Source organism: Xiphophorus maculatus, chromosome 3, assembly GCF_002775205.1.
Source record: "Xiphophorus maculatus strain JP 163 A chromosome 3, X_maculatus-5.0-male, whole genome shotgun sequence".
Taxonomy (NCBI): Eukaryota; Metazoa; Chordata; class Actinopteri; order Cyprinodontiformes; family Poeciliidae; genus Xiphophorus; species Xiphophorus maculatus.
Window position 1 is genome coordinate 13,883,922 of NC_036445.1, and position 14,695 is coordinate 13,898,616.

Genomic DNA, 14,695 nt, shown 5'->3' on the forward strand with positions numbered 1-14,695 from the left:
CCTGAGAAATTCTACTTATACAAAACAAAAACAATTATCGACCTGCTTTTCTTCAGTATTAATTCTTACTAAAGTATAAACTGGATGTGTTATTGACATACTTAAATAACAAAAAGTTAAGTGTTTTACAGGGGAACGTGATTTAACTCAGTTTACTTTGGACTATTTGGATGTGAAGAAAAGTAAATAAAAAGTATGCTGCATTTTTCCTAATGCATAAATGTGTTAAACAAATGTAAATATTAGATAAAAATAACAAAAAAAGAAGGTGTGGAGTTTAAAGAGAGTGTTTATTATGAACAGGAAACAAAATCCAAACCTACATGGCATAGTGTTTGAAAGTGTGTGAGAACAGTAGAGAAATCAGGCTCATATTTCTGTAACCTGAAGATTTTATATTCTAAATTTGGAGAAATAAATGAACAAATGTGTATTTAGTATTTTCAATTGAAAATCTAAACTGCTATAGGTTTTTGGTTTTTCATCACTGGTTTCCAATTAAACCAAAACATGCACAGACCTTGCACTTCTTCAAAGGTTTTTCCTTTTAGTTCGGTTTTTAAGTTGGTGCCATATGTAGGCCGAAGGCCTTAAAAACACCAGTCCACAGTCACACATCAAGGGCATCCTGCACTTTTTATTCTCACTTTCTTTCACTGTCCGTCCACGTTGATTTCCTCTCCATGGTTTACCGTTTATGTGGCGCGTTAGAAGTTTTGCTCCAGAGAAAGTGTCGCCGCAGCCGACGCAGATGTAGCTCAAGGCCTCAGCGTGCTGAACGCAGTGTCGCAGGAGGTGCAGCTGGTGCCTGAACGCGCGGCCACACTGGCAGAGGTAGGAGCGCTGGCCTCGATGGAGGTAGCGGTGGCTGATGGCGAAAGAGGGTTGTCGGAAGACGGCACCACACTGCCTGCAGTGGCAGGGTGTTTTAGAGCGCCATCCTGTGTTCATCCGCTTCATCAGAGCCCACTCTTGGCTCTCGTTCTCAAACAGGGCTAGAATGGAGAGCGTTGAAGAAGCTACTGCCTCGGAGCCCTGAGTGACTGGAGTTGGGGTGGCGGGATCTACATGAGCCTGACCAACACATAGATTCCTCTTAGCAGCCTGGGTTTGGACGCTTGTGGCTCCTGCCAACAAAGATGAATCAGCAACGATGTACTGTTTGGTGCTGATTTCAGATGAGTGAACGTTGGTCAGATGGATTGACAAAGCTTTATCAGACGAGAAAAAGGATTTGCATATTTTGCATGCTTTCGGCATCGACTCGGAGCAGAAGAGCACCAAAGTGGATTTGACTCCCCTGGGACACGGGTGGCGGCTGAATGAGTTCTTGGTGGGGAGAACCTGACCACAGCTGTGACACAAATACAGAGGCATGTGATGTTCCTGTAGAGCGTCCTTAGTAAAAAAGTAGTGCTTGCACAACACACACTGAAACTTGTCCTTCACCCCACGGCAGTAAAGCAAATGGCGCTTCACCGATCTGAAAGGTCCCCGACCACACTTGCTGCAGGTTTCTCCATTTTTGATGGGGGGAGGTAGAGCAGTTTCCTCAGAATCAGAGTTTTCAGAGGTTTCACAAGAATCTGACGTCTTCTCATCAGAGTCACTTTGGGTGACACTCTCCTCATCATCTTCACCGACTTCATATTCCACAGTGTATTCAGATGCCTTGCGATACATCTCCAACATTTGATAAGTACTTAAGATTTGATACTGAGCAATAGCGACCAGATTCTGTGCTTTGTTGCACAACGATATGACTAGAAATGCTCCAACATAAGAGGACACAATTTAGAAATAAGAAAAAGACTGCAGTGTGGCTCTTTGCATGCCCCCAAAGTCCTCAGTAGGTAGAAAAAGATTGATGGGACAACAGTCATATGGCTGCATTATCCAGCGGCATGGTGTGAGTCTTCAAGCAATGAAAAAATTTCTCCACATCTGGCAGAAGATTTGGACAACATCAAGCTGCAGATTTGTTTAGCCACTTGCCAAACATTTGGTGTCTGAGTGTTCACGATTCACCTGCGATTATGTAGATTTCCCCACTGCTCATCAGCGGCATCAGACACAGGAAGCTGCCCAGGCCAGCCTCTGGCTCCCTGGAAATTAAGTAGAGAAGATGTAATCAGTTCTAATTATAAGTTGAACTTGTCTAGGATAATACATGTGTACCTCAAAAATTACATTATGGAAAAATTATTTTATCTAAGTGATACAATTTAAAAAACTATTTTATAGATTTATTGCACACATAACAATATATTTCAATTATTTCTGTTAATTCCCAAATATTTTTTTTTAATGTACACACAACAATAGAAGAGTATTATTATGACAATCTTAAGAACTTTGTGAAAAACCTCCAGCCACCTGCGCCTGGTAGCCTTGGGAAGCATGGTAAAGTTATTGCTAGAGAGTCTGATTATTCACAGTGTGCTGTATCCAAGCACAAGCCTGTCACAATAACTAATTTTGCTAAACTATAAATTGTCCCAGAAGTTATTGTGATAAATTTTAAAATTGTTGTTTTGAGACCATTTTCAAGTATTATGATGACAATGGCATAATAATGCAAAAAGTCATTTGCAAAGATCAATAAACTTTAAATTGTAATGAACATTAAACAATGAAACTGGTGGACATTTTAAATATCCAAAATAAATAAACAAAACAATAGAAACAACAAATAATATGAATGTTAAAGTTTTTGTAAACAAATCCTTCAACATTAGGGCTAGTTGAGACCAATGCACCAGACTGGAGAGGCTTGTCATACAATTTTGGTAAAAACAGAGAGAGAGAGAAAAGAAAAACGATAAATCATGCAAATGGAAATGATTGAGCTTGTTTTGATTTATCGTGCAATTAATTGATTTATTGCTTATTGCGAAAGGCCCATCCAAGCATAATATTGAAAATTTGAGTGGAAGGAAAGTTGTGGAAAATAATGAGCAATAGGTAAAACATCAGTGTTGAAAGGATTGTGAAGCAACGGCTATTCAAGTGTTAAGAGCGGAGATTCACAAAGACTGTGCTAGCAACCTGGACCTCAGTTGAATCACAGTTAGTGCTTCAAGTGCTACCCACAGAACGAAGTCTACAACTTTACAATCCTTGTATTAAACCATTCTGGAATCAGAAACAACCATTCCATCATATCAAGATACTAGAATCTGGAGGAAATGTGGAGAAGCATAAAATCTGCTTATGGTCAAGTGCGACGTTTTAACAGGGAATGGTTATTTGGAGGCAATGCTTTCTGTGGATTTTAATCCATTGTGTTTTACCAAGTCCAAAGTCCTTTCAGCCATCTACAAGAAACATTTACATTTCATCTAGAGCTTTATAAAGATACTGATTTTATTTCCCAACAGTACTTGGTACCTGCTCACACGCCTTAAAGTACCAAGTATTTAAAAATCAGGGAATTGCAGTGAATGATTGTCTAGCCAACTTACAGAGGAGGAAGATGAAAGTCATCAGACAAGCTAAAAGCTGCAATTAAAGTAACCTGAAAAGCCATGCTACATTGATGCAGTAAGTACTGTAAAATTAGGCCAAAACATGTATTATTTGATTAGAATGTGTATATATTTTTTAATAAATTTATTATTGGTCTTGCATAATATTCCAATTTTCTGCAAAAATGAAATTTTGGTTGTCATTTGTTGTAAATAATTATCTAAATGAACAGGAGTAAATGGTTTAAATATATCACTATTTTTGTAATATACATGTTGTTTGTATCATTTTGCTAAATAGCATTTGAACGTCTCACTCTCGCTTTCTTAATATGTAATACGCAAGAGTACATTTTCACCATTACGAATCTCATTTTATCTCATTATATATAGCAGTTTTGTTCATGTCCAAGCTAAGTTTGGTTTAAACATTAAAACTTACCATTTACGAGTTAACTTTTCATATGTGTGTACCCTTATAGCGTGGTTAGCGTCTACTTAATACGGATTTTTCACACTTTCTGTCTATATGCTTTTTAAGCGACACACCTTCGTTCCAAAGAATCTGATATCTGGTGTCTATCAATTTACAAATGATTAAATAATGATAAGAAAAAAAGACCGACACGTACAATGTCAACACTAATTGTCCACGATTTTCCCTCAAGCACGTGTAAATACTAAACCGAGTGTTAAAAAGTATTTCTAGTTACAGCAAAGTTATTGGGTAAATCCGCAGTATACCTAACTACCTGCACAGTTGCTGTGTACTTACCAACGGTTTTCTCTTGGTCAAGGGTGAGCACATAAAATATAATTCCTCACATGAGGTAGATTTAAATAACACACATTTCACACTTTGAAAGAGACATTTTTGGCGTGCGTCAGAAGTTGTGGTTTAAGTAATATTGTAAGCATTGAACTTCACATAAAAACGGATAATAAATATATATATATTTTTTAAAAAACTCAAGATATTTTCAAACTGGGGGGAATTTCTTGATGGCGTCCGAGAACATACCGGTTCCACCCACATCCTGTTTAGACCGGAAGAGGATATCGTACAACTACCACAATGCATTATTATGGTCATATTAGCGTTTCTACTTGAAATCTGACTTTACAATGAATTCAGCCGCCATTAAAATTTACAGTTTTGTCACATGACTTTAATATGCTTCAGTGTATTTTGTTGATATTTGTGTGATAGGCCAACATTTAAAACAGTGCATTATTTTGAAGTGGAAGGGGAAGGTACAATGTTTCAAAAGTATTTCCAAATGAAAATCCGAAAATAGAGAAAAGTATTTGTACTTACCCCGTGAGTAAATTCTTTGCAGAACCAGTGGTTGCTGCAAATACAGAAGCAAGTCTATTAACAAACGTTACAAATAAAATAACGAATATATATATATTCATTTATATATTAGCAAGATGAGAACACTAAGAACATACCCGAACAAAACAGATGTGTCGCGACTCATTGTGAGCGGAACTAATTATAAAATGCACATTTTAATACGAGCTTGTTTGGTAGACGGAAAAGGCTGTTTGTTTAATTGCAAAAGGATTTCCACGCGAGCGGAGTTATACGGTTCTTAACTATTACCGCCCCCGCGTACTGTAACGGTGAGCGTCAGATTGATAAACGAGCATACCACCCGGAAGTGCTAGCTACATTTGTTTACAAGTGGGGTATACACATCGACATTGCTTAAAAATATTTAGTAATTGGTTTAACTGATTTCCTACCGTTATATGTTGCATATTTGACAGCTGCCAATATGTCAGAGTCCGGTCACAGCCAGCCCGGGATGTACGGACAAGGGAGGAGAAGGAGGCGACGCCGGGGAGAGAGAGATGGACCCCCTGGACAAAATCTGTCTGGCCCTAGCCGCGATCGGGAATACCAGCCGAGAGAACGAAGGGTACTTACAAACATACACTTTAAAGAAGGAACCGCGTCCTGTTTATCAGATAAACTGTTAACATACTGTATGTGTGTGTACAATTTTGTGGTCAGGATGGAAGTGAGGATCCACCAGGCCCCCTCATCCAAAAAACACCCATCATTCTTGCGAAGCCTCCAAGTGAAAGGGTAGGTCAGTTTGTTTTTATTTAGCTGCTTATAACAAGCTTTTCTATCAGCCTTGTGTCTATGACAACTCTAAGTGTTTGTTACCCTAATGCCACGTGATCAATTCTTATACCTGTTTTGCTTTGGGGTATTTTTCTAAGGCCAAACCATCACAGAATGCACCTGTTAGTGGAGCTCCACTCCTGGAAAAGCCCATAATGCTAATGAAAGCCAGGGATGATGGAGGGAAGCCAGGGACACCTCCTGAGGCAGCAGCTCAGTCCTCTGGTCCTGGACCTTCTAAGGTAGAAAGGGAAGGTCAGAGACCCACACAACCTGTTTATCAGATCCAAAACCGAGGAATGGGGGCTTCTGCATCTGGCAATGCTGTGGACCGTAAGTCAGGATAGGTTTAAAGCCTTCTTTTCTTTTTCAGTGGTGTTTAAAATCCCTATAATTTATTTTATTTCCAAAAAAAAGGTCTTCACTCTACAGAAAGTGAGGAAAACAGCATAAAAAGCTATTGAACTAGCAGTGTCTGTATATGTATTTATTTAACTTAAACATTTACTGTATAAACTTAGAAAAAATGTGTCAAGATTTTCTTTTTCTTGTAAATTTCTTAACTGATATTTAGTTGCATAACCATTTTTTTTTTATAGTACTCACAGGCAGCTGTAGACGTTGATCACCATAGACCTGGTTATTGGTTGAGGCATCCCTTTTGGCTAGTATTCAATCTATTTAAATGGTAGTTTTCCGTTTTGCAGTTTCAATTATTTGAGATTCCTGATTCACTGAGCATTCCAGAGACCCTTTCACTGTAACCAAATTTTCAGCCTCCAACTTCAATGGCTGAACTCCAAATTGCTGTTCATTTGGATGCAGTCCTTTCATTGAAACAATCAGAAGGATGCTTGTCACAGCTGTTGGCAAGGAGTTGTGACAATGGCTTCCTATTACTCTACTACACCTTCTAGTTATGTATTTATTGCCATTGTATGAATATAATCTAAAACTAAACCCAGCTGAATGTTGTGTAATAGAAGGTAAAATTACTTCTTTATTTGTGATTTTCAGCCATGGTCGGTCAGTCTAAACTCCTTCATCCAGAGAAAATGAAGCACAGTATTAAGCTGGTGGATGATCAGATGAATTGGTGTGACAGTGCCATGGAGGTGTGTGACGGTTTTTTATTACTACGTTTAACTAATCAAAGCAGAGTGGCTTAATGAAAAGGTCTGATTTAAAGTGTGCTGAATGAACTTAGAGAAAGTTGTGTTTTGTTGTGATGTGCTGCAGTATCTGAGGGACCAGACAGACATGTTGGTGGTGGGAGTCATTGGCCTGCAGGGAACTGGGAAATCAACCATTATGTCACTGCTATCTGCCAACACACCTGAAGAAGATCAAAGGTAAGCTTGGTGTTAGAACCTAGAATAAGACAAACCTTACACTGTTCTCAATTTCTGTCTAATTCATTCATTTGATGTAATTTAACTTATCAAATGAATGAATCATTTAACTTATACTGTTATATAAGTTAAATAACAGTATAAGTTATTTATACTTAAGTTACAAGTTATAACTTATATAACTTATGCTGTTATATAAGTTAAATGATAGTTGTAGAGTGAAGTCCACCTCCATTAGATGTTTTACTCTTGATTTTAATTCTGGATTATCATTAACTGTATATATGTTTAACTCTGTTTTGTCACTTTGTACAGTGTAGCTCTAGATTAATAGGGAGTTACTGAGTACTATTTTGATTTTAAATACTCATGCTTGTGTGTGCAAAACTTCTGGTGCAATGCATGTTGAAAAAATTTCATCTGCATTATGGAATCTCAGTTTATCTTAGCTGATATGCAAAACTAAAACCAGACTCTTTTCTCAACAAAGGTTCAGCATATAAGACTGTGAAATATGTATTGTATCAGAAATATAGGAATTTTAGTTTTCCTTAAACTCTCCTGAAATTAGTTTTCCCACATAAATAGACCAAATTAAGTGTAAAGCATCACAAATGAAAATTTAATGTGGCAGGTTTAACACTATGACTGTCACTTGCTTATAAGCAGAAATATTTCCAACCAAAACAAAATCAGTGTTTTTCTAAGGAAGGTAAAAGTGCAACGACTTTTTTTTTCTGCTCGCTGCTAGACAGCAATAGGTGGATGGGGGGAAGAACTACAGTATATTGCCCTAATGATTCACTTTGACATACAGTGTCTGTAATGTATGTTTTCCAAATCTGCAAAAAATATTGTATATAAATAAAATTTCCCTTCTACTTATTACATAAAAATAGTTGTGTACTGTTGGTGGAATAATATTTTCTTCTGTGCAGGAGTTATGTCTTTAGACCCCAGAGTCAAGAAATTAAGGAAAGGGGAGGCAATCAGAGCACAGGTATCGATTTCTACATCACTCAGGAGAGAGTCATCTTTTTGGATACCCAAGTAAGATGTTTGCTTGTACGCACGCTTATTGAGGATTCAGAAGAATTGAGTAGGAGCTTTATTGTTTGTAAATGCATCACTTCCTTTTTTGTTTTTTAGCCTATTCTCAGCCCATTTATACTTGACCACGTTATTAACAACGACAGAAAGCTGCCCCCAGAGTACAACCTTCCTCACACATATGTGGAAATGCAGGTTTGTATTTGTCCTGCAGAGGGCAGTAGGCTATGTGAAGGTAGTCATGGGGTATGCAGTATTAATCTTTACTTCAAACCCTTTAATTTATTTTTGAATGAAAGTCCCACAAACAGGTTGACACATTTTTTCCTTTTAAATCTGCCAACAGTCTCTTCAGATCGCCGCCTTCCTGTTTACTGTGTGCCATGTAGTTATAGTGGTTCAAGATTGGTTTACTGACATAAACCTGTACAGGTGAGCACTTGTTTTTGTGTTCTTTTTAATTGCTTAAGCTTACAAGAAAATACAAGACAGAGTGATTCTGACTACAACCAGAAAACTAATTTTCAAAGCAATGAAAAATATGTAATTTATGTCTTTTGCGTCATGGTTCTGTATATTACAGTGACAGTGGATGTGGTGTAACATTGTTTGTTGGTAGGTTTCTACAGACTGCTGAGATGCTGAAGCCTTCCACCCCATCTGCAAGCCATGACAGCACCGGCTCCTCCGGCAGCGATGATGGTGCAGAGTACTATCCTCATATTGGTGGGTGTTCTTATAGAGCCACGAAGGCACTGTTCCATATCAACCAGATTTATTCATTTTGAAAATAAGAATGCCTCTACTTTTTTCCCCCCCTTCGTCTAGTTTTTCTCCAGAATAAGTCCAGACGAGAGGATTTCTGTCCGAGAAATGTTAAGAACATGCATACGGTGGTGGACAAATTGATGGCATATTCTCATCTTAAATACAAAGGTGCAACACTCTACAAATACTCTTCTAAAAATGTCTCCTTCTAAAGGGCGAAGTATTCTGAAATATTCAGTTTAAGCTCAACTATTGATAAATCAAGTTTAGTTTAAAAAATATGAAGCTCAAAAGTTTGGTCACACTTGTAAAAATGTACTGTAGTAATTTTCATACAAGAAGATCCAGTCAATGTTTATCAATAATAATTATTATGATCCTTTTTTGTATGATAATGGTGTAAGCTGTTTCACATCATTACATTGGTTTCATTCAGTGCCCCATAATCTGGAAGTCTCAAAGTATGTAGTGAAAATTATGATTGTGAATATTAAATCTTTTATCACAATACACACACATCACATTCACGTACACACACCCACACACTGTAAACAAATGTGTCTTTTTAAATGGGACACATATACTTTGTAAACATGGTTGAACTTGAATTTCCACATATAGTAGTTGAGTCTTTAAAGTAAAGCAGTTGTTGCGATATGAGAAGCAATGTCACATCTGCTTCAGGATAAAAATCATAAACTTAGGTATTTTCTCAACCAATATTTGGTGTTCTTCACAGGTACATTGTCTATGTTGGATTGCAACATTTTTCCTGGACTGGCACAGGAATACCTTGATACTGAAGTCAACATGTTTCTGCTTCCGGTCCAAGAAAATGATGGAGAGGATAACTTGAACAAAACAGGTTGGTTAAAAAAACATATTTATATCAGAAAGGGAACATTTTGTTTTCTGTCACTGATTTGTTTATTTTTTCCAACTGTATTTAGGAGCAGGAACATATCCACTGTTCTCTCTGCTGCCAGGTTATAGAGGTCACCCCACCTTTTCCACCATGGTCTCCAAGCTCCGCAGTCAGATCCTGGCCATGCCTCGCTGTCAGCTGTCCCACACCATTCTCACTGAGAAAAACTGGTAAATATCTCACACTGTGTTTTGGTGTTTGTGTTTTTCCCTGATCTATCACTGATTTTTTTTTTTCCATACCGCAATGAAAAAACAGAGGAATCTCAAAAAAGCACATTGTTTTTAAGGGATAAAGTATTTCCCAATAGGTTTGGATTTTAATGCGAATTAAAGCCTCTCAAAAATTGAGTATTCTTTACTGCATCTGTTGAACCATAATAATTTCAGTACAGTGGCAATTATAACCACATTAAGTGTCAGCATGGACTTGCAGATCTTTGTATCCTCATCTTTTTTTTTTTTAAATCTACTTCCCGCCATCTTTATTTTTGTTTTTCTCTTTCCAGGTTTCACTACGCAGCACGAATCTGGGACGGTGTTAAAAAGTCATCGGCCCTCTCTGAGTACAGCCGACTCCTCTGCTAAATCTTTGATCTTCAGGGTCATTTTATATTGATAAGTTTTCTTAAAGAACAATACTTGCCTGAAGAGAGAGACTCATTCACTCAAATGATGAACTGTACAGTTTAAATTGCTCCACTCAGCACAGTGCTGGAGGAGGGAGAATGTTACAAGACAATACTTGTGGAGCACAGTGTCTGTGGTAAAAAAAACAATTTGTAAATTATATTTTGCGAAAAACACAAAATAAAAAAACCCCCATTGAATTAAACCGATTTAAAGTGTCTGTTTATTACGATAGAAGACTGTTACATTATTATGCTTGCTGTAATGCTGACTAAATCTATGGTGAATTGTATGGTGAGTCTTTAGGTGTACGCACACGCTTCATGCACACGGCTGACATATCAATGTGGGGCTTTTAAAAATTCAAATGTAATAGAAACGTCAGTTTGCCATTTACACACTTTAAATTGTGGACACCAGGAAGAGTAGCCATGTTTAAGGCAAAGGCTACAGGAGATCCAAATAAACCTCTTTTAAAATGGGGAAGAAAAAAATAAATTCAAATGTAAAATAATTTTTTTTTTCCCTCGGGTGTAATGACAGTGATTGTTTGTGTAGTTAAGTTTTATTTAAGCTTAATTTATTGTGAATTGTCTAAAATTGACACCATCATCTATACAACCTTAAGTATTTTTATAGATGCCCCTTACTTTTTTAATAAGTGGCACAGAAGGATAGAAAATATCTGAATTTGAACAGATCACATATATATTTTAGTGGTCAATATTGATTGCATATTTTTCAGTATAAAAAGGACTTGTTTAAACAATCAAAACGTTAAAGGGACATAGCTACATATATATCATGTAAGTAGCAGGGTTTTATTTTAACAATACTATAGATGTGAAGTTTTGTCAAAATCTGTTTATTTTTTAAAATTTATTTTGTTCAATAAGCTGTTTCTCCAGATATTTATAATTGATTAATTAAGTTCTGTTTTGCTGCTCTTGAGAGTGAGTGGTTACCATAGCAACCAGTAATTGTCAGTACTCCCCTTTTTCTGTTTCTGTCTGTAACTGAGGCAGAAACTGCTGGACTGATGTTAACTACAAACTGGACTTCCTATTTTGTTAGAATAAATACAGTAAACATGAGTGCATTTATATTTATGCAGATATAAATATGCATATTTCTCTTCTTTCTCTCCTCTTTCTTGTTTCTAGTCCTTCTAGTTATGACATTCATTGATTTATTTACACGCAAGTCTACCAGTTCAATAGAATAGAAACAGAAAAGAAGAAATAGAAGTATATATGAAAACAAAATGAACAATAACAACAATAATAGCAAAAACTTTCAATAATGTGCAACTAAGTAGGACGACTTTGTCAAAATGTACAAAATGTGCATATTGAAGTGTAAAAATATAACAGGAAATTTACAATACAGTGTGTTGGTGCAGAGAAAGCTTTCTGCAGTAATAGCGGAAATTTTTATCAAACATGTCTGACAAAACTGTGCAATAACTGTATGTAAATGCCATTAGGGAAGTAAACATTTCTCGATTTTGTTGATAGCAGTGATTTGATTCACTAATTTTACAGCAGAATGGACATTTCTTTGTACATTATTTTTTAAAATGTTTGAAATGAATTTAAAAGAGCCAGAAATGAATTGTGGGCAGGTTCTGATGAGCATTGTGATGTCACATAGGCTGACTTGTCATCAGGCGCTTTTGGAACGTTTGTCAATAAGAGAGGAGTTCCTACAGGAATTCATCCATTTGAAGAGTTAGACATCGATATATAACTTCAAGAAATTCAATAAGTTGAACTGAGCTTCAGTTTTTCAAGTAAGTATTTATTTAGAAATTAGTGAAGCAAAGAAAAAAATAATAATTTTGTGCTAGGGTTTTTTGAAGGAAGTGTGCAGCAATGTTGCAAATACACCGTGTTTGAAATTTTTTAGGAAATATGGAATTTAAGTGTCATTAAGATTAAATTTTTTGTTGTGCTATTAAATTTATAGATGGTATTGTGTGTCAGGGCTCTTTGAATGACTATAATTAATTTCAGAGAGCTAGGTTGATTAGTTTGTCTGGTGAGCTCAATTAAAGAAAATCTACTTAAGAAGGATGTTCCAGATTATTAAGCAGGCCACAGGTTTCAAGCAACATGAGAAAGAGAAAGGATCTCTGCTGACGAAAATCATCAGATAGTGTAGTGCCGTATGACAAGATATGAAAACATTAGATATTTAATGAAAACTGAAGCATTTTCGTACTGTGAAGAGATTTGTGGCTGATTCAGAACAAAGATGGGTTTGTACAGATAAAGGCAGAATGAGGAAGGTTTCTGTTATACAAATTCATTGGATTAAGAGAGCAGCTGTTAAAATGCCCTTAAAAGCAGCAAACAGTTATTTGAAGCTGCTGGTGCCTCTGGAACCTCAAGGTGGAGGATCCTCCAGAGGCTTGTGGTGCATGAACCTACTATTGGGCCCCTAACCAGAGCTCACAAGCAGAAACAGTCGCAGTGGACCCAGCCGTACATGAAGATTAAATTTCAAACAGACTTGTTCACTGATGACTGCTGGATGGTCCAGATGGACGCAGTAGTGGATTGGTGGTGGATGGCCACCTTGAACTTGGTCTGTTAAGATGTTTTTGATTGAAATAGCTTTTGATTTTAGTACATGTGACCACTTAATGCTGCACATTCAAAGAATGACCGTTTGCAGTTCTTTATAATCCATAAAATGTTTAGAAAATCTGCTGTGCATAATAATTTGGAACAGTGCATTATGAGTATTTTATTTTTGAAAAAAAATACTGTTCTCATGGGGAGCTTTGTTCAGTAAAATTTGATTTATACTGAAATAGTTTATGACTTGAAAATTATACTGACCATCATTTGCATTGACCATTTAAGAAAATCTGGGAAAATATCACTTGCATAATAATTTATAACACGATGTAGATAAATTCAATATGATAGGTAACTAAATGGTGATCTGATCAACATTAAATGAAGTTCTAGATACATTACATTATTAAATTTACAGTGTTTAATATGAAAATGACTTGTAGTGTTGTACATTTTAAACATGCCAATCACCGACCACCTTTCCCTGTCTGTTTTTTTTTACAGTCATGCTAAGAAGAAGTCAACGTTTAATAAACAATGGATACTATGACATGTATGGAATACCAGTAATTTCATACAAAGAGACTCCAAACAGGTATATTCAATCAGGAATTTGTTTGGCTCTTATGTTATACACAGTCATCTGCTGTGTAAAACATAAGTGTTTACACTATAAAAATGTCTACACACTTGTATTTTCTCCATCTAGGGCCAGAAGGAGGCGCATAGCACGTCGCCCTGTAAACCAGCCTGTAATGTTTAGGGAAAGGTTTCGTAGTCGTGAAGACAATAGGCGTGACCAAGAAAACCAGATGATGGAAATTCTCATACAGGATTATTATAAAATCTTTGTATTTGTCTTTCGTATCTTTGTCGCTTTTGGTAAATACTCTCCTTCAACAAATAGTCAGTTTGGAAGTGTTATAGAAAGGCTGTATTTTAACTGTTGTCTGACTGTCATCTTCTGCTCATCTTCATCAGCTTGTATTTGGTGGATTATTGCTCTGCACTCGCAGAGAAAATCTTCAGAATTATCTGTCACACCACCTCAAATAGACATGGTAGGCTTTCTCTTCCTAATTTTAACAATGATTTAATTATCCTGAACAAACATGAGAACAAGCTGTTAACTATTATGTTGTGCACAGGCTATAATCTCTGGATGTAAGGATCAGGGACATCTCTCCAGGCTGCAGTCGTTGGAGGCAAAGCTTGAGTACCTTCTACCACAAGCAGATCTGTGGCCCAACTTTGCTCTGGAGTCTCAAGGTGAGCCATTACAAATATGATCATAAACTAAATAGCAAATTTTCAGCATTAAACCTTCCTAACTCACAATATGTCTGCTTTTGTTTTTGTGTACAGGAGCAACGATTTTACACAAGATGACCTCACAAACATTTCAGAGCTATAAAATGTGTAGAATGTTTGGTGCATCTTTTAGGCTACCAAATTTTGGCCCAGACATTGTTATTAAGGTCTGAATGACACTCAAATCATTAAAAATCAATGTTAGGAAAAGTGGTGTGTCTTGTTGATATAGTATTAGGCTTTACGGTTTTCTTTTCTCTTAGTCATGGTACCCCACCTAAACTTTGTTTTGTTCTCTGTCTTCAGGGAAGATCTCAGCTGAATCCAGGACAATGCTGGGCCTTTGCAGGCTTCCCAGGACGTTTATCCATCTCACTGTCCCACAAAGCCACCATCACTCATGTGTCGCTGGGTCATATTCCCAAGATTGTTTCCCCAACTGCGTCAGTCTCCAGTGCTCCTAAAGAA

General features: G+C 36.7%; 2 protein-coding genes across 3 annotated transcripts; one reads left to right on the top strand and one right to left on the bottom strand.

Annotated features, from left to right (window-relative positions):
- Positions 1 to 269: 269 nt before the first annotated feature.
- On the bottom strand, positions 270 to 4,957 carry LOC106699604 (zinc finger protein 135-like). Of its 2 annotated transcripts, XM_023331073.1 has the most exons (3): positions 4,923 to 4,957; positions 4,786 to 4,819; positions 270 to 2,105 (listed from the first exon to the last, which is right to left on the bottom strand). In XM_023331073.1, the coding sequence occupies exon 3, from the start codon at positions 1,690 to 1,692 to the stop codon at positions 532 to 534; it is 1,161 nt and encodes a 386-aa protein (XP_023186841.1). In that variant the 5' UTR covers positions 1,693 to 2,105; positions 4,786 to 4,819; positions 4,923 to 4,957; the 3' UTR covers positions 270 to 531. The 2 variants fall into 2 exon arrangements, with proteins under 2 accessions (XP_023186841.1, XP_014324055.1); XM_014468569.2 differs by lacking the exons at positions 4,786 to 4,819; positions 4,923 to 4,957 and adding an exon at positions 4,243 to 4,547.
- A 143-nt stretch (positions 4,958 to 5,100) lies between these two features.
- Positions 5,101 to 10,530, top strand: smg9 (SMG9, nonsense mediated mRNA decay factor). The gene is made up of 14 exons (XM_023330201.1): positions 5,101 to 5,157; positions 5,244 to 5,395; positions 5,491 to 5,565; positions 5,706 to 5,940; positions 6,625 to 6,722; positions 6,847 to 6,959; positions 7,898 to 8,009; positions 8,109 to 8,204; positions 8,356 to 8,441; positions 8,629 to 8,735; positions 8,838 to 8,945; positions 9,517 to 9,642; positions 9,728 to 9,872; positions 10,211 to 10,530. Exons 2-14 carry the CDS (start codon positions 5,252 to 5,254, stop codon positions 10,287 to 10,289), a joined length of 1,524 nt encoding a protein of 507 aa, XP_023185969.1. The 5' UTR covers positions 5,101 to 5,157; positions 5,244 to 5,251; the 3' UTR covers positions 10,290 to 10,530.
- The last annotated feature ends 4,165 nt before the right edge of the window (positions 10,531 to 14,695 follow it).